We start from the raw sequence: 22,670 nt of genomic DNA, 5'->3' as shown, positions 1-22,670 counted from the left end.
AGGCTAAGAACTTGGAAATACAAGATACTCTGAAAGAGGGCTATCTTTACTATACAACCAGGAAGAGAGTTTTTGAGTCTCTTTGCTTCAAAGAAACTTCAGCAAGACCCACTGACGAAACTCATGGCTTAATGCAAGCGAAAATGCTGCCAGGGAACAATACGGACTTTGTTCGGGCTTCCAAAGAATAACCATGGTAGCCAGAATCATTTTTTAAAAAAACGACTTAGTCTCTGGAGTCAGACAAAGTACATGCTGGGATTCTGAAGCAAGGGAGAGGAACGTTGCTTAGGTATTTGCTTACCATCCTCCTTAGCATGAGAGTCTTGCAGGGACTCAAGTGGGATCCCTTCTGGTCTTTGAATTCATATATTGTTAAGAGAATCTCTTCACATAGAAGGAAACAAAAATTGCACCCAGGATCCCGTTGCTCTCAATAACCGTTTTTCATCTTGCCCTGCTTCCTTTTCTAGTGTTTTGATGTCATGCTTCCACATTTTCAAATAAAGGCAAACTTATTACAGTTTGTTACTCTGTCTGCTCTGCCGTCTTTGCACACAGTACTTGTGACTGTATCAAGAAAAGCTGGGCTATTCTCTTCCCTCATCGGAAGCAGTCACTTGTTTCATCTGTCTCCGGTGGTGGAATATTGAGGTGGTTTCTTTATCTTTATCGATTTTTGGCTATCGAAGATGAACCCACACGAAAACCTTTGTGCATATTTCTGGATTTCCAGAAAGGGCCTGGATTTTACTGGCTCTTATAGGCTCCCACTCTGTGCATTCCACTTCCCCACAACATCATCAGCACAGGTCATCACAATTTTAATTTTTTTAGGTGGCTATCTGAAGAGGCACAAGTGAGTATTTACTGTTGCTAAGCTTTATCTTAACTACTTGTAAGTTTAAGTGTTTTTTAAAAGTTTTTTTTTTTTTGCCTCCAGGGTTATTGCCAGGGCTCAGCACCTGAACCACGAATCCACTGCTCCTGGAGACCATTTTCCCCCTTTTGTTGCCCTTGTTATTCCATAATTGTTGTGGTTACTATTATTGTTGTTGTTGTTGCTGTCGTTGGATAGGACAGAGAAACATGGAGAGAGAAGGGGGACAGAGAGGGGGAGAGAAAGATAGACACCTGCAGACCTGCTTCACCAGCGACACCCCTGCAGGTGGGGAGCTTGGGGCTCGAACCGGGATCTTTACGCAGGTCCTTGTGCTTTCTGCCACGTGCGCTTAACCTGCTTCGCTATCGTCTGACTCCCTAAAAGTAATTTTAAAGGTTCAAGGGCTGGGGAAATATAGTCTCTATAGAGGAAGCAGGAGGTTCCTGCTGTCTTAGGGTTTAAGAAGGCAATAGACAGTTGTTGCTATAATCACATTATTTGGCAACTGGGTTAACTTTGAAAAAATCCCTTTGTTAGGATTTGCTGTATCATACACAACATCACTATAATTTATGTCCTTTGAAATTATTTGTATATATATGTGTCACCGGTTGCTTCTGTTCTCCCTGGTCTAAGCTTTTAAGAGAGTCAACATATCAAAGACTCAGCCTATGGTCTGTGCATTAAAAAGTTTGAGACATTCAATTTTTCCCCTCTCATATTAATTAAATAGTCACTTATATGACTACAGATTAATAGGAGTGTACATAAACACCATTTCCACCACCAAAAGACTGTATCCTCCCCCCACCCTCCCACCCATGAAGCCGAACATACACCGTCACCCTTAATCCAGGGTTTTTACTTTGGTGCCCTACTCCAAATTCAGTCAAATCCTGCTTTGAGTTTCCTTCTCTGTTCTTCTTTCTCACCTTCTATAAGTGGGATCATCCCATACTCGTCTTTACCTTTCTGACTTAGCTCACTTAACATAATTCCTTCTAGCTCCATCCAAGATGGGTCAGAGAAAGTGGATTCATTGCTTTTAATAGCTGCATAGTATTCCATTGTGTATATATACCACAGCTATCTCAGCCACTCATCTGTTGTTGGGCACCTGGGCTGCTTCCCACAGGCCCTTTGGTATATAACTGAAATATGCCTACTAGCTATCTACAGAATGGAGACCTCCCCCAACTCTTCATCTGCACTACTCCAGCCTTTAGGTTCATGATTAGTCAATGACTTGTTTGGCTTTGTATGTTAACTCTCTTTTCAGTCACCAGGTTCCAGATGCTAGCATGATGCCAACCAGACTTCCCTGGACAGACGACCCCACCAATGTGTCCTGAAGCTCCGATCCCCCAGAACTCCAACCAACTAGGGAAAGAGAGAGAAAGTCTGGGAGTATGGATCGACCTGTCAACGCCCATGTTCAGTGGGGAAGCAATTACAGAAGCCAGACCTTTCACCTTCTGCATCCCACAATGACCCTGGGTCCATACTCCCAGAGGGTTAAAGAATAGGAAACCTATCAGGGGAGGGGATGGGATATGGAGTTTTGGTGGTGGGAACTGTGTGGAGTAGTACCCCTCTTATCCTATGGTTTTGTCAATGTTTCCTTTTTATAAATAAAAACTTGGGAGTTGGGTGATAGCACAGCAGGTTAAGCGCACGCGGTGCAAAGCGCAAGGACCAGTTAGGATCCCGGTTCAACTCCCCACCTGCAAGGGAGTCGCTTCACAGGCAGTGAAGCAGGTCTGCAGGTGTCTCTCTGTCTCTCTTACTCTCTATCTCCCCCTTCTCTCTCAATTTCTCTCTGTCTCTATCCAATAACAAATAAATTAAAAAAATTAAAATTAAAAAATAATAATAATTTAAAGATATATTTTTTCTAGATGGCTTGCAAAATATTAAAGCTAAAAAGAGATGAAAGCTATTTCCCAAAGAAATCAAGAGAGGATACAAAAAAGGAAAAGTGATTTACAGCCTTTTACCTTTGCAGTAAGCCCTGTTGAGAAGAATGAACTCAAACTTAGGTTAGGAGACTAACAGCATTAGTCACTGCCCAAACTTAGTTTCAAACTAACTTAGCCCAAACTTCCTGGGCTGTGTGAAAAGAAATGCTCAAGGCAAAATACTGTAGTACTGTGCGTACCTAGACCAGTCTGTGGTATTCTGAAAGACATTCATTCAATGCACGTTCCATGAGAGCCTGCTACATGCTCTGCTCCGAACTAAGTTTTTCATGGGCACTAAAGTTCACACAGACATAACAATATCTATACTCAACGACATATTTTTCAGTGGGAAAAGAGACCACATATACTCATATACATCATATGTAAACATCATCTAAAATTTTTTAATGATATTTATTTATCCCCTTTTTTTGTTTTATTCTTGTAGTTATTGATGTTGTTGTTGGACAGGACAGAGAGAAATGGAGAGAGATGGGGAGGACAAAGAGGGGGAGAGGAAGACAGACATCTGTAGACCTGCTTCACCGCCTGTGAAGTGACTCCCCTGCAGGTGGGGAGCAGGGGGCTCGAACTGGGATCCTTAAGCCACCTGTGCTTAACCCACTGTGCTACCGCCGGACTCCCCTGTAAACATCTTAAAAGACATATAACTGAGGTCATGAAACTTTTTTTTTTTTTCCTCCTCCAGGGTTATTGCTGGGCTCGGTGCCTGCACCATGAATCCACCGCTCCTGGAGGCCATTTTTTCCCCCCTTTTGTTGCCCTTGTTGTAGCTTCGTTGTGGTTATTATTATTGCCCTTGTTGGGATGCATTGGATCGACCTTCTCGTGGTGCATCCCGTGAGTACCCATTCACTGGGGAAACTGACGATCCTTCCTAGCCAACTGAATCCACATGGATCCCAGTCACTTTCAAAGCCAGCAACAAGCAGCTCCTGACAGCTTTCAACCTGACCTGTTGACTGGCTACGGAAGAAGTGCAAACGCTAGAAGAAGAAGAATTGCCCTTGTTGACGCAATTCGTTGTTGGATAGGACAGAGAGAAATGGAGAGAGGATGGGAAGACAGAGAAGGGGAGAGAAAGATAGACACCTGCAGACCTGCTTCATCGCCTGTGAAGCGACTCCCCTGCAGGTGGGGAGCCGGGGGCTCTAACCGGGATCCTTACGCTGGTCCCTGCGCTTTGCGCCACATGCGCTTAACCTGCTGCGCCACCGCCCGACCCCCACGTGTTTTTTTTTTTTTAACAACTTTAAAAACATTTTTAAAAATTATCTTTATTTGTTGGATAGAGACAGTCAGAAATTGAGAGGGAAAGGGGTGGGAGAGAGGGTGAGAGACAGAGAGACTACAGTAGCCCTGCTTCTCCACTTACTCACAAAGCTTTCCCGTGGTAGGTGGGGACTGGGAGCTCGAACCTATGTCCTTGTACATTGCAATATGTGTGCTCAACCAGGTGCGCCACCACCCAGGCCCCTCATGAAACATTTAAATTTAATTTTACTTATTTCATTTATTTATTCTTTGCCACTAGGGTTACTGCTAGGGCTCAGTGGCAGCACTGTGAATCCACCACTCCTGAGCCATTTTTCTTTTCCTTCCTCCCTTCTTTCCTTCCTTCCTTCCTTCCTTCCTTCCTTCCTTCCTTCCTTCCTTCCTTCCTTCCATTCTCTCTTTCTCTCTCTCTCCCTTTCTTTCTTTCTTTCTTTCTTTCTTTCTTTCTTTCTTTCTTTCTTTCTTTCTAATTTTATTAGATAGGACAGAGAGAAATTGAGAGAGGATGAGGATATACAGGGAGAGAGACATCTGCAAACCTGCTTCACTGCTTGTGAAGCAGACCTACTGCAGGTGGGGATCGGGGATGTGGATGGGAAATGGGGCTCGAACCCAGCTCCTTTAGCTTGGCAATACGTGTCCTTGACCAGGAACGCCACCACCCAGCTCCCATCATGCAACATTTAAAAAAAAATAAAATTCTTTATTTCATTTGATACAACAGACAGAAATTGAGGTGGAAGGGAGGGAGAGAGAGAGAGACAGACAGACAGACACCTGTAGCATAGCACGGCTTCACCATGCAGGGAGCTCCCTTTCTCTCTCTGCTGCCGGCCAGCCCAATATTCTATAGATGGCTCAGAGAAAACATCACGTAAGGTTTCAGCATTATTTCAGGCACTGCTGTTCCAGGTCATCCAGAAAGACAAAAAGGAGTGAAGTTTTCTGATGACATGGGGCCTAGGGATGCTGTCACCTTCTCCAGGACTTCTTTTCCTTCTTATTGTTCTCATTTTCCATTTAATGTATGATTTTCTCAATCACAACTTTCTGTCGGTTTCAGGGGTTTCAGGAATTCACCCATGAAAAACAGCATGTTCATGGTGGAGCTGAGGTGGCAAAGAAAAAGAACACGTAGCCGGTGGTTTCTGCCAGGGAATCAGGACTGAGAAAGACACAGCTCACTGCATCAACCTGAGAAAATGGTTTCACTCTTGCGAGTCTGGGAGCTCCAATTTATTGGCTCTCTAAAGCCTCTTACAATAACAACAACAAAATTGAGTTGCTATACACATAGATCTATCTGAGGAGAGCTGGGGGCTGATTTCTTTGCTACTTTGCCCTCCCCCACCCAACCCCTACTTCCCCTGTTATGACAACAGCTGACTATGTGCTAGCACAACCTGGGCATTCTATTTAAATCCTAATTTCGATTAACAGGAAAAACAAAAGGCAAAAACCAAAAAGGTTTTGCTTCTGGATACAGAAGATTCCAATGGAGTTACTTTACAAAAACAAGTTTTGTTGACAAAACTTATCATACAGAATAACTTTGCCATTGTCACGGTTAATGTTAAACACAGCATTTGCCCTGCAACATGTAATTGTGAGCAACATATTGCTGTATCTCATACTCCTTCTTTCTCTCCTTCCTTCCTTCCTTCCTTCCTTCCTTCCTTCCTTCCTTCCTTCCTTCCTTCCTCTCTCTTGCTTTATCTTATTAGATAGGACAGAGAGAAATTGAGAGCAGAGGGAGAGATAGAAAGAGACAGAGAAAGAGAGACATCTACACCACTGCTTTACCACTTATAAAGCTTCCCCCCCCCTGCAGGTGGCGAGCAGGGTTCGAACTGGGGTCCTTGTACCTGGTGACATGTGCGCTCAACTGGCCCAGCTCCTGTGGTTTCCCACACATAATATGCAACATCATGGGAAATTTTCTAGGAATTTCGTACTGAGGTGTTTTTTTAAAACAAGCTAATTTGATAACTGGTACCAGAATTCTCCTGAATTTCTAAAGGACAGGTACTCTTTATTTATAAGTAAATGAACTCATTTATTTTGCAGTGCAGAATTCCACCTCTTCAGGTTGCTTTTTTTTTTTTTTTTTTTTTCATTCAGATAGAGAAGCAGAGAGAGAAGGAGATGAAGGGAAAAGCAGAGAACTACCACAGCACGACAAGGTTGTCTCCTCTGGTGCCATGGTGCCATGGTGCTGGGGCTCAGTCCTGGCCCACCTGCACAGCAGGGCACTTGTTCTACATGGGGAGCAAGTACGGAGACTTACTATAAATGCTACTGCTCAGATTGATTTTGGAATTTGAATGGTCTTCAAATGATCAAAAATACCACATGGAACTCACCTTCTGTCCATTTGTCCCTGCAATCCCAGGTGCCCCAATCGAACCCTAAGGAGACACAGGGGGAAAGTACGTTGACACCATAATTCTAATACATTTATGTTCTAAATATGTCTCGTAAGAGTCCTGTCAGTCCTAACTTCTCCCAGCTAAAACATGAGGAGGAGATGACTATGTTTTCCAGATCTTAACAGCTCTGCTGAAATACAAAGTCATGTAAGCAGAGTCATCCAGCTTTCTCAGAAACTGTGGACTTAAAACCTAACTATGAATTTCATACAGCAGCTTAACCGTAACATGATCTTAAGAGCTTCACATCATAAATGGAGACCCCTAGCTATCTGAAGGCCACATGGCATGCTCAACTTGGGTGCAATTCACAAACTGGACAAAACCAAGCAGTAGCAGTAATCCTCAAATTCCATAGGCTTAAGTACCATAAAAAGGAAATTAAAAGAATAATTATTTGTTCTACAGTGAGTCAAAGAAGGGAGCCACATGGTAAATTCAAATTTGCTACATGTGAAGCATCTTTGGCCAGACTTTAAGAGGGATACATTTAACCCACAGGACTGTGTAGATTAGAAAAGGCATCATGTTACCTACTTGCTAGAAAGAACACACCTTCTATAGACATTTTTAAAATTTAGTTTAATCAATCCCCCCCCACCCCCTAGAGCACAGCTCAGCCCTGGCTTATGGTGGTGTGGAGGATTGAACCTGGGACTTTCAAGCCTCATGCTTGAGAGCTTGTTTGCATAACCATTATGTTATGTACCCCACCCTAATTTTTTAAAACTAATTAACTTTTTTTTTTTTTAACCAAAGCATTGCCTAGCTCCGGCTTATGGTGGTTTGGGGGATTGAACATGGGACTTTGGGTATTCAGAATGCTGGTCTTTTAGCCTAACCATTATGCTATCTCCTACAGTATGTAGAGATACTGTTTTAAGGTATGTGTGTGTGTGTACATATGTGTGTATACATGTGTTGTGCTCAAACACATGTATACTTTGATCTGAAGTGATTAGAATGTTTGGTCATAGGAGGAGTGAACTGAGCATAAAACAAAGCTAATTATTATCTGACAAGATCTCTGGCATTGAAATGGCCACAGAAATGTGAACAGACATTTTCAGAGAAGGATGTCATTCCATTCCATACACTTCTCTTTCAGGCTCTGGAGAAACCATCTTTACTTGGATATTCTCTGTCTATCACTAGAACACAAACTTTTCTTTTTTTTTCTTTATTGGGGGGAATTAATGGTTTACAGTCAACAGCCAACTACAGTAGTTGGTGCATGTGTAACATTTCTCAGTTTTCCACATCACAATTCAACCCCCTCTAGGTCTTCCTCCGCCATCATGTTCCAGGACCTGAACCCTCCCCCGCCCCAGCCCCAGACTCTTTTACTTTGGTGCAGCCCACCAAACTCAGTCCAACTTCTGCTGTGCGTTTTCTTATTTTTCAACTTAAAAAAAAACACTTGTAGGGAGTCGGGCGGTAGCACAGCGGCTTAAGCGCATGTGGCACAAAGCAGAGGGACCGGTGTAAGGATCCCGGTTCAAGCCCCCGGCTCCCCACCTGCAGGAGAGTCGCTTCACAGGTGGTGAAGCAGGTCTGCAGGTGTCTGTCTTTCTCTCCCCCTCTCTGTCTTGCCCTTCTCTCTCCATTTCTCTCTGTCCTATCCAATAATGACGACATCAATAATAACTACAACAATAAAAAACAACAAGGACAACAAAAGGGAATAAATTAATAAATATTAAAATTTTTTTTTTAAAAAAAAGTACTTGTGATTTAATAGTGACTTAAAAGATTGTGGGATAAGAGGGGTGAAATTCATACAATTCCCACCACCAGAGTTCCATGTCCCATCTCCTTCATTGGAAGGTTTCCTATTCTTTATCCCTCTGGGAGTGAGGACCAAAGATCTCTATGAGGTACAGAAGCTGGAAGGTCTGGCTTCTGTAATTGCTTCTCCTCTGGACATGAGTAATGACAGGTTGATCCAAACTTCCAGCCTGTTTCTATCTTTCCCTAGTGGGTCAGGGCTCTGGAGAGGTGGGGTTCCAGGATATATCGGTGAGACTGTCTGCCCAGGGAAGTCAGGTTGGTGTCATGGTGGTATTTTTCAACTTCTGTCTATGAGTGAAATCATCTCATATTCATTCTCTTCTTTCTGACTTATCTCACTTCACATGATTCCTTCAAAGCTCCATCCAAGAGGAGGTAATGGATGTAAAATCACCCAGACTTTCCTCAAAAGATGTATGATAGCAAAATGTCTTTCATATTCATGGGGAGAAGTTCTTTATAGGTGGTATTTGTACCCCAAAAAGCATCACTAGGAGGAAATAGTATTGCAAATCATACCAGCCAGATTAAGGGGGAGAAGGATGGAGAGGACTTTTAGATCAGCAGTATTCTTGCAAATGTCTTTGCAAGTTCATATTTTATACAAGTTCAAGAGGACTTAAATATGTTACTGATAATTACAAGCAGCCTCTATTCAAAAATTAAAAAAAAGAATCACCCCAGTAATTCTAAACTTAAAACCACTCTTAAAAACCAATTAAAAAAAAAAAAACAATGAAAAATAGTCATTCCATGCAAACCCATCTGAGATGCAAAGTTCCTCTGTGCTTTCTGTGATTAGACTGAGTGGGTCATTAACTGACTTCCCGAAGCCCAAGGCAGTAATTTTATCCTGGTAGCATGTGGATTAGGGTAGCTTTACAATTCCACACCACACTTAATAGAGACATTATTGTCAAGGACAAAGCGTTCCTATACACAAGTTGTCTCCCACTCATTGGCTCTTACTTGGTTGGTGGGAATTCTGTTTCAACAGATGCCATATTTACATACTTGGAGGCTAAGGAGCCCCTGTCTTTGATGGATTCCAAAGATAAAGAATAATCACTTTTCCACCTGTTGTTAAACAATTGTTTTCAGCAGTTAAGTCACCCTCCCTCTTCCCCTGGTGGCATGGGAAGCACCCTGGGGAATGGAGACTTGGTGGTCTACCTTGTGCCAAGGCTCATATCTACCAACTGCTGTTGCTACTTTGACATCTGGAGAATGGATGCATCTTTTGAAGTGTTAGACCCTCTTCACCAGAATAGGCTGGTCCATAAAGTTGAGATGGGAACCAAGAAGTTACTTCTCAGGTTCCCTCCTCAGCAAAGGAAGACACTGATAGTCATTCAGCTGTAGTCAACCCAGCCAGTGCTTCCTTGGTTCTTAATTTCAGGCTTGCTTGACAACCACGTACTTGAACAAGACCATACATTTCAAGTACAATGTCATGGTCTTAGTTTCATCACAAGTATTGTTTTTTTTCCTTTATTTTTATTTATTTTATTTTATTTATTAATGAGAAAGGAGGAGACAGAGAAAGAACCAGACATCACTCTGGCACATGTGTTACTGGGGATAGAACTCAGGACCTCATGCTTGAGAGTCCAATGCTTTATCCACTGCGCCACCTTCCAGATGACTTCTTTTTTTTTCTACCAGTATTCAATTAAAAAAAAACAAACCATAGCCTACAAGTTTGTCAGACTGCTTTAAAAGGGTCTGCTCTTGAGCGCAGCTGGTTAAGTGCACATGGCGTGAAACGCAAGGACGGGTGAAAGGATCCCGGTTCCCCACCTGCAGGGGAGTCGCTTCACAGGTGGTGAAGCAGGTCTGCAGGTGTCTGTCTTTCTCTCTCCCTCTCTGTCTTCCCCTCCTCTCTCCATTTCTCTCTGTCCTATCTAAGAATGATGACATCAATAACAACAACAATAGTACCTACAACGACAAGGGCAACAAAAGGAAAAATAAATAAATATAAAAAAATTTAAAGGGTCTGTTCTGGATGACCCCACCAATGTGTCCTGGAACCCCGCCTCCCCAGAGCCCCACCCTTAGGGAAAGAGAGAGGCAGGCTGAGAGTATGGATCCACCTGCTAATGCCCATGTTTAGCAGCGAAGCAATTAAAGAAGCCAGACCTTCCACCTTCTGCACCCCATAATGACCATGGGTCCATACTCCCAGAGGGATAAAGACTAGGAAAGCTATCAGGGGAGGGGATGGGATATGGAGTTCTGGTGGTGGGAATTGTGTGGAGTTGTACCCCTCTTATCCTATGGTCTTGTCCATATTTCCATTTTATAAATAAATTTAAAAAAAGGGTTGTCCCTGTATGTGTTGGATTTTTCTGTCATGAAGGTGATTAGAAACTAATGGTTAACAATATGTGATTGTATTTTTAGAATGCAAAAAACAGGCTCTGCAAGGCTTGTAGTAGCTGAGTCCCTCTGTCCCTCAGACTGGCCATTGGGTAGTGGGAGTAGAGTTACTTTCACAGTACAGTTTATACTCTTACCTTTTGTCCTGGAGGCCCCAGAGGACCCTGAAAAAGAAAGAAAAAAACAATCCAATGAACACAATACTGTAACCACTGAAATGTCAATAACCCATTCAAACCTTCTAATTCTACAGTGCTCTCTCTTTGCTCTGCTGAAATAGGCTGATGTTTTCAGTTGGAGGTGTACCATGGGTCTTTTCTTCCCATGAGATTAGTTTCTGATTTTCCCCTCTAAGAAAGAATTTGGTGTTTCTTCAGATACTTGCACATCCACCAGCTCCGTTTCATGTAGCCTGGACACACTGTTGCTAGAAGCCGTTCATTCGTTCGTTCATTCATTCATTCATTCATTCATTCGTTCATTCTAGGGCAAAGCTGTTTCCCCAGCAAACACCCATTTAGTGACTTTTGCCTCTGCAAAACGTTTCTGCTCTCAGACTTGCAAAAGAAACTACTGAAAGAATAGCATTATGAAGAAAAATGCTTGGTTTCTGTTCTTTTGATGAAATGTATCCAACTGACCTGCACAAAAGGGAGTGTACAAACTAGAAGATGCCAAGGTCAATTTTGGCACTTCCTGTGTACAAAAAAAAAAAAAAGATACAATCAGCTCTCCTTTAAACTATTATGAGCTGCAGGGGGTTAATACTTAAGAGTGGTTAATACTTAAGAGTGGTTAATACTTAAGAGTGGTTCCACATCAAGTGGAAATATGACAGTTCTGAGAAATAGACAACCTGCTGATCACTGACTCCTTGTTGGGATTCTACTGAGTTTATTTACAACCGGATATGGATTTTGCAGCTGTGTGACGGGACACAGAGATAAAGCTCTTATTGCTTTGACTATTGATGTTTATTTGAAAATCAAAATACTAGACACTTTTCTCCAATTAAATTTTAGTATGCTTTACAGAGTCCTAGGCCCTTGTTTCACTGCACTTAGGTAAAGGCTACACTGTCTCCAACCCTTTCATGTTTTAGTTTATCAGACTCTTCCACTCCCACTCTGCAATGTCTAGTAAAGCACTAGAGTGGTCAGTAAAAGAGGAAGTAGACATGCGTATTTTATATTAAAATCACCCAATGTTTAGGAGTATGCCGACAATCTTTGCACAGCTTATTTTGCAAAGGAAAAAGTAAATCTGCATACCATCAGCTGGAGGTATCTAATAATACATAATTTCACTTGATTTATAATTTCACTGAATAGTTTCATCTGATGTACCACTACTGGACTTACTCAACTCACCTTTTAAAAAAATTTTTTTTTATCAGAGCACTGCTCAGCTCTGATATATGGTGGTGTGGGGGATTGAACCTGGGACTTTGGAGCCGCAGGCATGAGAGTCTCTTTGCATAACCATTATGTTATCTATCCCTCACCTTACCAACTTTCTTAAGGCACTCGGTATTTGTAGGGTCTGATATCCTTCCCACCCCCCCCACCCCGTCTATCTCATTCCTTCTATTTGAATTTTCTCCCCTATTTGAGAGTTTGCAGAGAAAAAGAGAGGTGACCAGGGGTAAGTGTCCTCGACATCACGTCTCCTGTCGGTTCAGAGCCATGTGAACCTGGATGAAAGTTAGGAGATGTTTTCCCACACAGGGTGAAAAACCCGGAAGATTCTGGAATCCATCCTTCCCTTTGTCCTTAGGGAATCTTCTTAGTCAATTATCAGAGCCTTCTGCTCTCCACTCTTCCTTCCCCCTTAGCACATAAACATGTTTAATCATTTCCTCACTTGCGTAAATTGTTTGGGACATGAGTGTTAATGTCAGAGAGAGGCAGAACTTGAAAGCTGTAGTGATAGATCTGAAAGGAAAGGAAAGACTTGGGTTTTATCATTGTCTGGGCTTCCATTTTTTCCCAAGTGTCTCTAGAGTACTTCACGTCTTAAAATGTTGATGTTAGAAAGGAAATCATGTAACACAAAGTACATTAATTCAATGTTTAGACTGAGAATGTATATAGTCAATTCAAAAAAGGTTTGGCTTCCCATTACGAACCTAGCTCTGCCACTTGAAAAAAATATATATTGTTCACCAATATTGTATATTTCATTATCTTGATGTGTATCTCTGGGAGTATTTCAGATGAAAATCAGCACAAATTTTAAATCAAATATTTGAACTAGAGAGTAAGTTATTTGATATCTCTTTAAAAACTGGCCCCTGTTGCATGAACATGTTAAGTCAGATTTAGAAAGACTGTTCACTACTCTGAAATCCATACAATTGCTTCAGCTGTATATTTTAGTACAATATTGAACGAACAACAAAGACTGGCTATAAAGAAAATAATAATTTTTCTTCACTGATTCAAAGCTTAATTTTTCCCCTTAAGTCTCAAAATGAAAACGTTTTTTAAAACTGAGCATTCATTTCGAATTGTGAATACATGTCATGTAGATTATTCATAACTATGTTGCCAAGGATAGAGTCTTAGCTACCAAAAATGTGCATTGGCTCCTTTGATCTCAGTGGCAGAAGAAATGGTAAAAAGCCAAGGATAATATTATTCATTGCCAAGAGAAGACTCAGAATAAAGAAGCTTTTAAAGCTTTTAATATAAGAGACAGATAGACATTGAACAAGTATGGAGACACACACACACACACACACACACACACACACACACACACACACACACATTCCCCCAAATGACTGTCTTATGGACTAACATTTTATTTACAGGTATTTTAAGTACCCTTAGATTAACAATACTGTTTCTCTTATCAGTGACATTATGTTAACAATATTTAAACATTTAAGCTTACAAATGAAGGCTTCACTGCTCAAAAATGGATTTTTACATCGGAATTATTTTTTTGTCATTCGTTTGTTAAGATGCCCACACTTCATAACCTTTGTGACTTTTAGTACATACACACATTTATTAAACTAATGATCAAACACTAGAGAACTATTCACTAATATTTAACCTTAAATGTATTTATGCTTTCAGTCCATGCAATGACTTAGACGAAGAATATCACATTCACAAGCCAATTTACTTTTTTCTTATTTTTAAAATCAAATTACACTTAGTATACGAAGATTTCTTAAATAATTCTATTATTTTTAACCCTGTGACCCAGTAACTTAGAATCAAATATATTTCCAAATCAAAGAGTTAATCTCTTTAGTCCGTTTTTATTAGTGAAGGAATTTCTTAGACATTCCCTAGCAAGGTATTGACATATGCATAGTCTTTTTAAAATTTCTTTTTTTTTTTTTTTAAACCAGAACACTGTTCAGCTCCGGCTTATGGTGGTGCAGGGGACTGAACCTGGGACACTGGAGTCTCAGGCATGAGAGTCTCTTTACATGACCATGATGCTGTCTACCCCCAACTTGCATAGTCTTTATATGCAAATAATTAAAATGGAGTATTTCAATCTCTAATTTTTCAAAAGTGGCTTCTTAATATATGTCTCAAGATTAAAACCTTTGCAAACATGCAAAATAAAAATTGGTTTATATTTAAGTATAAATACACTCAAGAAGCATTGAATTATAATTTGAATCTTTAAATCTATTCATCTCAGAGTATGCATGAATGAGGCCAGGCAGTAGCACGCTGAGTTAAGTACACGTGGCACAAAGCACTAGGACCTGCATTAAGGATCTTTGTTTGAGCCCCAGGTTCCCCACCTGCAGGGGGGTCACTTCACAGGCGGTGAAGCAGGTCTGCAGGTGTCTATCTTTCTCTCCTCCTCTCTGTCTTCCCTCCCCTCTCAACTTTCTCTATCTTATCCAAAAAAAAAAAAAAAAGGAAAAGAAAGAAAGAGAAAGAAAAAGCAAAAATGGCCTCTGAGCCCCAGCAATAACCCTGGAGGAAAACAAAACAAAACAAAGCAAAATATGCATGAATCATCCTCAAGTTTGTTAATAAATGTTTGTAACTCTTCAGTTTACAAAAAAGCTGACAAATGTATTATTTAAATTATTTATTTATTATATTTATTTATTTATTTATTCCCTTTTGTTGCCCTTGTTTTATTGTTGTAGTTATCATTGTTGTTGTTATTAATGTCATTGTTGTTGGATAGGACAGAGAGAAATAGAGAGAGGAGGGGAAGACAGAGAGGGGGAGAGAAAGACAGACACCTGCAGACCTGCTTCACCACTTGTGAGGCGACTCCCCTGCAGGTGGAGAGCCGGGGGCTCGAACCAGGATCCTTACACTGGTCCTTGCGCTTTGTGCCACATGCGCTTAACCCGCTGCGCTACCGCCCGACTCCCACAAATGTATTATTTAAATAAAAAAAAAATAAGGAAGCCCATTAAGAGATGAAGGTCTCTACAACTGGATACATTGGCCATACTTTCCAGTTTGTAGAAATCAAAAAGGCATTTAATATTAAGAGGTCTTTTGCTTGACAGGTCATGGCATGGAAAAGAATGAATGAATTTTTCTGACACGACCAGCATGAGCACACAGTTGACTGAGGTATTAATTACTTAAACAGGATGCGGAGTTTCTAAACGATGTGCTTTAGGGTCCCTCTTGGGAGGTGTTTTGAGTTCAGTTCTGGTTGCCTGCTCTGGGAAGGGGGGGAGGTGGGGGGGCAGACACAGTTCCTGTCCTGTCCCTGATGGCTTCCAGTAAAAGCTGAAGCTCTTAAAGTTGCTGATCACTTCTGGGTACAAGAAATGTATAACCAACTTCTGTAATAATAGAAAAAAAAAAAAGGAAAGAAAAACGTGGTGGTGAATCTGTGAATGGGAGGACAGAAATCCCAAACTAACAAGATATCAAAAATAATTTCCTTTCAGAATGAAGTTTTTTTTAAAAAAACAACAACAACTGTGGTTTAATAAAAGTTAGACAAAAGTGAAGTAAATATGTCTGGTTCCATAGGGAAGTATGATAGCTAGGGCATAATCGAATTGACAGTCATAAAATGTTAGGATCAGACTGTCTCAAAGGTGTAGTGCTGCTAACTTTAACTATAACATTTCTTGTTTTATTTATTTTATTATTTTTATTAAATATTTATTATTGATTTATTCCCTTTTGTTGCCCTTGTTTAATTGTTGTGGTTATTATTGTTGTTGTTGTTGATGTCATCGTTGTTGGATAGGAGAGAGAGAAATGGAGAGAGGAGGGGAAGACAGAGAGGGGGAGAGAAAGACAGACACCTGCAGACCTACTTCACTGCCTATGAAGTGACTCCCCTGCAGGTGGGGAGCCGGGAGCTCGAACCGGGATCCTTACGCCGATCCGATCCTTGCACTTTGCTCCATGTGCGCTTAACCCGCTGCGCTACCGCCCGGTTCCCTATTTATTTTATTATCTTTATTTATTTATTGGTTAGAGATAGCAGATTGAGAGGGAAGGGGAGACAGAGAGGGAGAGAGACACCTGAAGCTCTGCTTCATCACTCATGAAGCTTGTCCCCTGTCGGTGGGGACTGGGGGCTCGAACCCTGATCCTTAGCATTGTAACATGTCTGCTCAACCAAGTGAGCCACTGCCTGGCCCCTGTTTTATTTTTTTAGATGTGAGCCAGTCAATATCATCCTGAGACTGGAAAAAAATATGTATTATAAACTTGGCTTATAATGATTAAGTGGACATTTTTTTTTCTTAGTAAGTAAGGATTCATTGAAGGCACATGTTTATCAAGTCCCATATTCCACTCGCACGTTTGATGAGTGCATATAAGAGAATATAAACTCCAGCCCCTAAATATATATATGGATGTCTGGAGTATAATTTAAGAAATGTTTTACAAGATTCAGATTTCATGACTTACATGTGTGGAAATGTCAGGCAACAAACGACTGGGAGAGGTTTAGACTATGAAAGAGAGTGCACTAAAGTATTTTCTGTGTGAGAGTCACTGATTCTGCTGGACGGGGCATGAGGGAACGGACATAAACAAGAAGAGAGAGGGGTCAGGGCTGAGCTGGGAGGTCAGACAGACTTGAGACTTTCAGGGTCTCTGTTTCCAGTCACACTTAATCACTTGCCTTCACCCAAACTCCTATTAGTCTCCATGTGAAGTTCTTAATCATCCTTTAAGACTCAATGGTCATAATTCACTTGCTTCATAAGTCTTCTCCAATGAGAGCTGGTTTATTAATTAATTTTTTTTGGGGGGGGGATTGAGAGCTGATTTTTGTCCTCTGTGCTTCTCTGGTATATTTCAACTGGCTACCTTTTAATGTATTTTTACATACTTATTAAGGCCATTTGGCCAGGGAACTAATGCTTCAGGCCACAGGTTTTATTTATTTACATATATATGCATTTTTTTTTACTTTTTTAATAATATTTTTATTTATTTATTTATTTATTGGCTAGAGACAGAGAGAAATCAAGGGAGGAGGGGGAGGAAGAGAGAGAGGGGACCAGTGAGATATGTGTAGCCCTGTTCCACTGATCATGAAGCTTCCTCCCTGAAGGTGACGATCAGGTACTTGAACCCAGATCCTTTCACACTGTGACTCCTGCCCTCAACTGCTCCACCACCTGGCCCCCAGGCTATAGATTTCATATTCTTAGGACCTACATCAGTGTCTTACCAAGTAAATAATTTAGGACTACGTTGACATAATAAATCTTGGAATACAAAAATTACTATATTCCATTTACCCACTTTTCTCTTCCATACATAACTTAGGCTATTTTATCTTTATCACCACACACACACACACACACACACACACACACACACACACACACACACACACACACATACTCCCAGTTTTGAAACAGCTGCTTCTATGTAAGTATTTGAGATTTTTATTCCACTAATAACACTTCATACTTTCCATTATTTGGAGAAATTCCTCAAGAAGAGGTCTCACTGAGAGCTTGTAAGTGAGGCATATATAAATGTCATTATAACCACTCATAAAAATTTAGTGAAAAGAAATCTTGGGGGCTGGGCAGTAGTGCACGGGGTTAAATGCAGGTACGAGGTGCAAGGATGGGTGCAATGATCCCAGTTTGAGCCCCCGGGCCCCTACCTGCAGGGGGTTCGCTTCACAAGCTGTGAAGCAGGTCTGTATGTCTCTCTCTCTCTCTGTCTCTCTCTTTCTCTCTCTCTCTTCCTCTCTATCTCCCCTCCCTTCTCAATTTCTCTCTGTCTCTATCCAATGAAATGGAAAAAATGGCCTCTAGGAGCAGAGGATTCATAGTGCAGGCACGGAGCCCCAGCGATAATCCTGGAGGCAGAAAAAAAAAAAAGGGTTAAATGGAGTAGCTATTATTTAAGAAAAGCATTCTTCCTGACACCTCTATCATATGTGTTCACTTTGGGGAAGAAAATATGAAAGCAGGAAGATTCATTTAATGCTGCTTCTCAAAATTATAAACCTGTGACCTTTTCTGGAGGGGTCTCTTAAAACTCAGGAAATTAAAGAAGTCATACATTTTTCTTGTCACTTGACATAACCAGGACCCAAGACCCAGTGCTGAATGTTAACTACCACCAGCAGATTAAAGACAGATCTAGGATTTAAGAATCTACGTTCCAGCTAGGTCCCCAAGCAGACTTCTTCAGTAGATAGATATCCAGGGTTTAAATGAGCTCACGGCATCCCCTCTAAATACTAAATAAATTGTTTCTTGTTGCTGAACCCAAAGTGGAAACGACCCGGAAAGAAAGAAAAATTAACAGGCTCCCTTCTGCCCTCTGTGATGAAGCACACTTCCCTAGTGGATTATAAAGGAAACAAATTTATGATTCACAAAGGGTTACCCCCCTCCATCACACTCAGTGAAAAATATTTCGGCTGCGTAAAGGAGAAGTGTGTTTCCTATTTTAAATCAATGATGCTGAGAAACTCTCGCTGCTAAAATAGATACATCCCACAGTTGTCAGCAGAAGAGCTTGGGTTTAGGACTACAGCATAGACTTATCTGCTATCCTGATACATTTACTTTTTAAAAAAATATATTTTATTTTTTGAGAGAGATGCAGAGAGAGAGACAGAGACAGAGAGAGACAGAGAGAAACACCAGAGCACTGCTCAGCTCTTGTTTATGGTGGTGCAGGGGGTTGAACCGGGCTGGGACTTTGGAGCCTCAGGCTTGACAGTCTGTTTGCATAACCATTATGCTATCTCCCCTACCCCTACTTACTATCTAGATCTTCACCGTCCAACAGAACTTTCTGGAATGATGACAACTTTGCATCAATCCAGTATGGTAGCCACTAACCAAAGCACCTGAATCATGGTTTGTATGACTGTTAGGGATGAAACTCCTAATATTGTTTCTCTCTCTCTCTCTCTCTTTCTCTCCCCACCCTCTCGCCCTGGGAGATAGAAAGAGAAATCTAAATGGGGAGCAAGTAGTGGGGAGCAGAGAAACTCAGCTCCATTGTGGGGACCTAGGACCAGAAAGAAGTCCCAGGTAAGGACACCACAGCCAGACAAGGGACAGACCCGAGGAGAGGAACATAGGTCTGGGGGACAGATTCTGAGGCCAACAGAGACACTGTCTCACTTAAATCAGCTTCTCTGGCTTTAGTTTACTCATTCACAAAATGAGGGTGAGAGGTAGCCCGTCTTACAGGATCTGGTATGAAGGGTGCTGTGTGTTTCTGTCCCTGCCAACTACTCTATTTGCAATGCTACATCTTAACTTCCTCAGAGCCTTCCTACTGCAGGACCATGCCTGCTCCTACTTTACATTTCAGTGACCATAGGAAGCCAGTGGGCGCCATGTTGGAACAGCCTGATGGGGTGGATAAGACTGCAATCACAGGAGTCAGGCGGTAGCGCAGTGGGTTAAGTGCACATGACACAAAGCGCAGGGACCGGCATAAGGACCCCGGTTCGAGCCCCGGCTCCCCACCTGCAGGGGAGTCGCTTCACAGGCAATGAAGCAGGTCTGCAGGTGTCTATCTTTCTCTCCCCGTCTGTCTTCCCTCCTCTCTCCATTTCTCTCTGTCCTATCCAACAACAATGACATCAATAACAATAACTAAAACAACAAGGGCAACCAAGAGAAAAATAAAGTAAAAAAAAAAAAAGACTATAATCAGGTGAAGCTGCTTCTAGGCTAGTTCCGCTGCTGACAACTTTGTGACTGTGCTCAAGTGATGAACTTGCTTGACCACTGCTTCTTGATCCCTGAAGGGTGAACAGAGAGATTCCCAACATTTTCTCTGAATCTTTTCTACAGTCATACTGTGTGAGTGTAAGTTGATGTACTTGCTTTCCTACTGTCCTTATGGAAAATCCTGCATATTCATGAATTCAGTTATCCACATAATCCCTAACACGTGCATGAGGAATAAGAAACACAACAGTGGAACAGAGGAATAAGAAACGTACAGTCATAGTGTATAGAACGTGCAAATATAAAATCCTGAGTTTGACCCCCCCAGGACTATATAAACCAGAGTGACACTCTGGCTCTCCTTTTAATTAATATGAAAGATACAGAAAGAAAGATATAGAGAGAGACCAGAGGCCTGCTCAGCTCTGGCTGATGGTGGTACTGGGGATTGAACCTGGGATCTCAGAGCCTCAGGCAGCAAAGTTTTTTGTGCATAACCACTGTGCTGTGTCCCCAGCTCTCTGGTTCTCTTTCATTCTCTCTGTCTCTCTAGTAAATAAGTAAACTAAAATTTTTAATGCAGGAAGGAAAAAAAAAACATGTAGCTTTTCTAGTAATCCATCTTGAATTGTCCTGCCTTTTCCTTTCTCCTGGCTGGTAATGAATGACACCTGTTGAGAGCAAACTATGAATCTGATGCCGTTTTTCTGGTTTAACTGATTCACAAACTCATACCACCCACTCGTCTAGATCAGGGAACAAACACTACTGTCTAAGCACACAGCTGATATGCTCTGGCAGAGGGGAGAGGCCAGCTTCTACCTTAGCTTGTGAGTGATAGTGGGAAATCTTCCCAGAGGAAGTGAACAGAGAGCAGTGCTCTCCTCCTTGTGTAAGAATCCATTCAGACACATAGTTCCTATAAACTGTCCTCAGACCCGTAACCGGGGCTCTAGCTTTGGGGTCTAGCCTTACCATCGGTTGGATTTTAAAGTTAAAATTGAGCGTTAGCCAGAGTAGTTATCATAGATTTTAAGGGGACCATTTTAAAGACTTCTTTCTGAATCCTGTTAAGTGCAAGAATCCAGAAAGAGCAGGATGAATATGGGATGATCCCACTCAAGGACAGATGATGAGAAATAAGAACAGAAGAGGACACACAAAGCATGAATTGGACTGGGTTTGGTGTATTGGACCAAAGGAAAGGACCCTGGGGTGGGGGACTTTCAGGTCCCAGTGCCTGATGGTGGAGGAGGACCTAGGCTGGGGTGGGGGAAAAGTGTTTTGCAGAAAACTGAGAGACTATACACAGGTACAAACTATTGTATTTACTGTGAACAATTTAACCCCCACCTCCAATAAAAAAATGTGGAGCTTCAGAGCTGTCATCAAGGGTAAACAAACAAACAACAACAACAAAAATAAAGACTTCCTTCTATTAAAAATAGCGTACGACTATCCAAACCATCTATTTACAGATGGCATTAATATGTACACATTACACAGAGAAATGACTAAGTCCCATGTCTCCAATGCATTTATAGTGAAAACATCTTAGGTGACTTGGAGATGACACAGTCTGGAGGTGGTGAAGGAAACCAAAAAGAGACTAAGAGAGAATTCAAGTCACTGATTTCAGCCCTTAGACTGTCTTTTCAGTCTGATGTGACATGCTGACCATTCAGAAAATACAGCATCCCAGGTTCAGGACAGGGTAACCTAGCAGGTGGGAAGAGCTTGGTGGGTGCAGAATTCTCCTGAGCCCAAGGACAATCTGGTGTGGTGGTGATTTGTAGCCTGAGAAGGGTTGCCATGGCAGCTGAAGCAGTGCAGGTTTGACCAAAGGTGATTTCATGGTGAAATCTACTCTAAGAACAAAGAGCGCTAAGGTGTTTTGGGTCATTTCTGTTGTGTGGGCGGCTGAAGGGTTGGTGTGTGTGTGTGTGTGTGTGGGGGGGGGGGGGTTGGCAGGAAGAGAAGCCTGCTTTGTCTCTGACAAGAGAGTTGGCCAAATCAAGTGCGACCAAGTACAAGCTTTCTCAGGCCTGCAGGAGAGCAGGACCCTGGAGCTGAATATTCTTCACAGCCATTTCATTGGGAATGAAGCCGAAGTGGTTACTTATGCTTATGTCACTGGCCAGCTTAAAAAAGCATTACTGTCTCTTGACCCAAATGTATTAAACATGTTTGTAGGCAAAATTAAAATATTAAAATATCTATAAGCCCTTCAGATTAACATCTAAATTTCACTTTAAAGAAAACTGGTGGAGAATTCCACCCCCTACACCCTCAAATTTTGGATTCTGCATTAGGGCCTGATGAATGGTATTTAAAGTATGTTCATAATTAAGAGAGAAAGAGAGAGAGAGAGAGAGAGAGAGAGATATGAATGAAACTACCTGGAGTTGGTACACCTTGATGGAAGTAGGAAGGAAGGGTTTCAGAAAAGCATTTTGGTCAATGAAACTTTGTACATGGACACTTTTAACTAAAATAACTGATACTTCTTAGCACACTAATTATCAATCAATCAATCAATCTATCTATCTATCTATCTATCTATCCATCCATCTCCAATTTGTCTTTTATGCTATAGAGAAATCAGCTTCTGCATTTGTCAAAGAAAGACACAAAGAATATAAAATGGAAGGACACCTTGGGAAGTACTATTTCAAAAAGTACTAACACTTCTGAAGCACCAAGAAATAAAAGCCCATTTGTGCACTGCAATTGTAGTCATTGGTTTGATTCTTGGGTCGAGTCTTATGGGCTGGAGCAGTTTTCTC

The 22,670-nt window shown here is 41.5% G+C and overlaps 1 protein-coding gene across 1 annotated transcript in view; it reads right to left on the bottom strand.

Moving 5' to 3' along the window:
• The window catches only part of COL25A1 (collagen type XXV alpha 1 chain), a 234,056-nt gene that overhangs the window by 124,718 nt on the left and 86,668 nt on the right, over positions 1 to 22,670 (bottom strand). Inside the window, exons 13-14 of the mRNA XM_060172381.1 lie at positions 10,880 to 10,906; positions 6,504 to 6,548 (exon numbers count right to left, since the gene is read on the bottom strand). Coding sequence (XP_060028364.1) covers positions 6,504 to 6,548; positions 10,880 to 10,906 — 72 coding nt within the window. The remainder of the gene's footprint in view (positions 1 to 6,503; positions 6,549 to 10,879; positions 10,907 to 22,670) is intronic.

The sequence above is a fragment of the Erinaceus europaeus genome, chromosome 2 (assembly GCF_950295315.1).
Source record: "Erinaceus europaeus chromosome 2, mEriEur2.1, whole genome shotgun sequence".
NCBI lineage: Eukaryota > Metazoa > Chordata > Mammalia > Eulipotyphla > Erinaceidae > Erinaceus > Erinaceus europaeus.
This window is presented reverse-complemented; position numbering and strand designations above follow the sequence as displayed.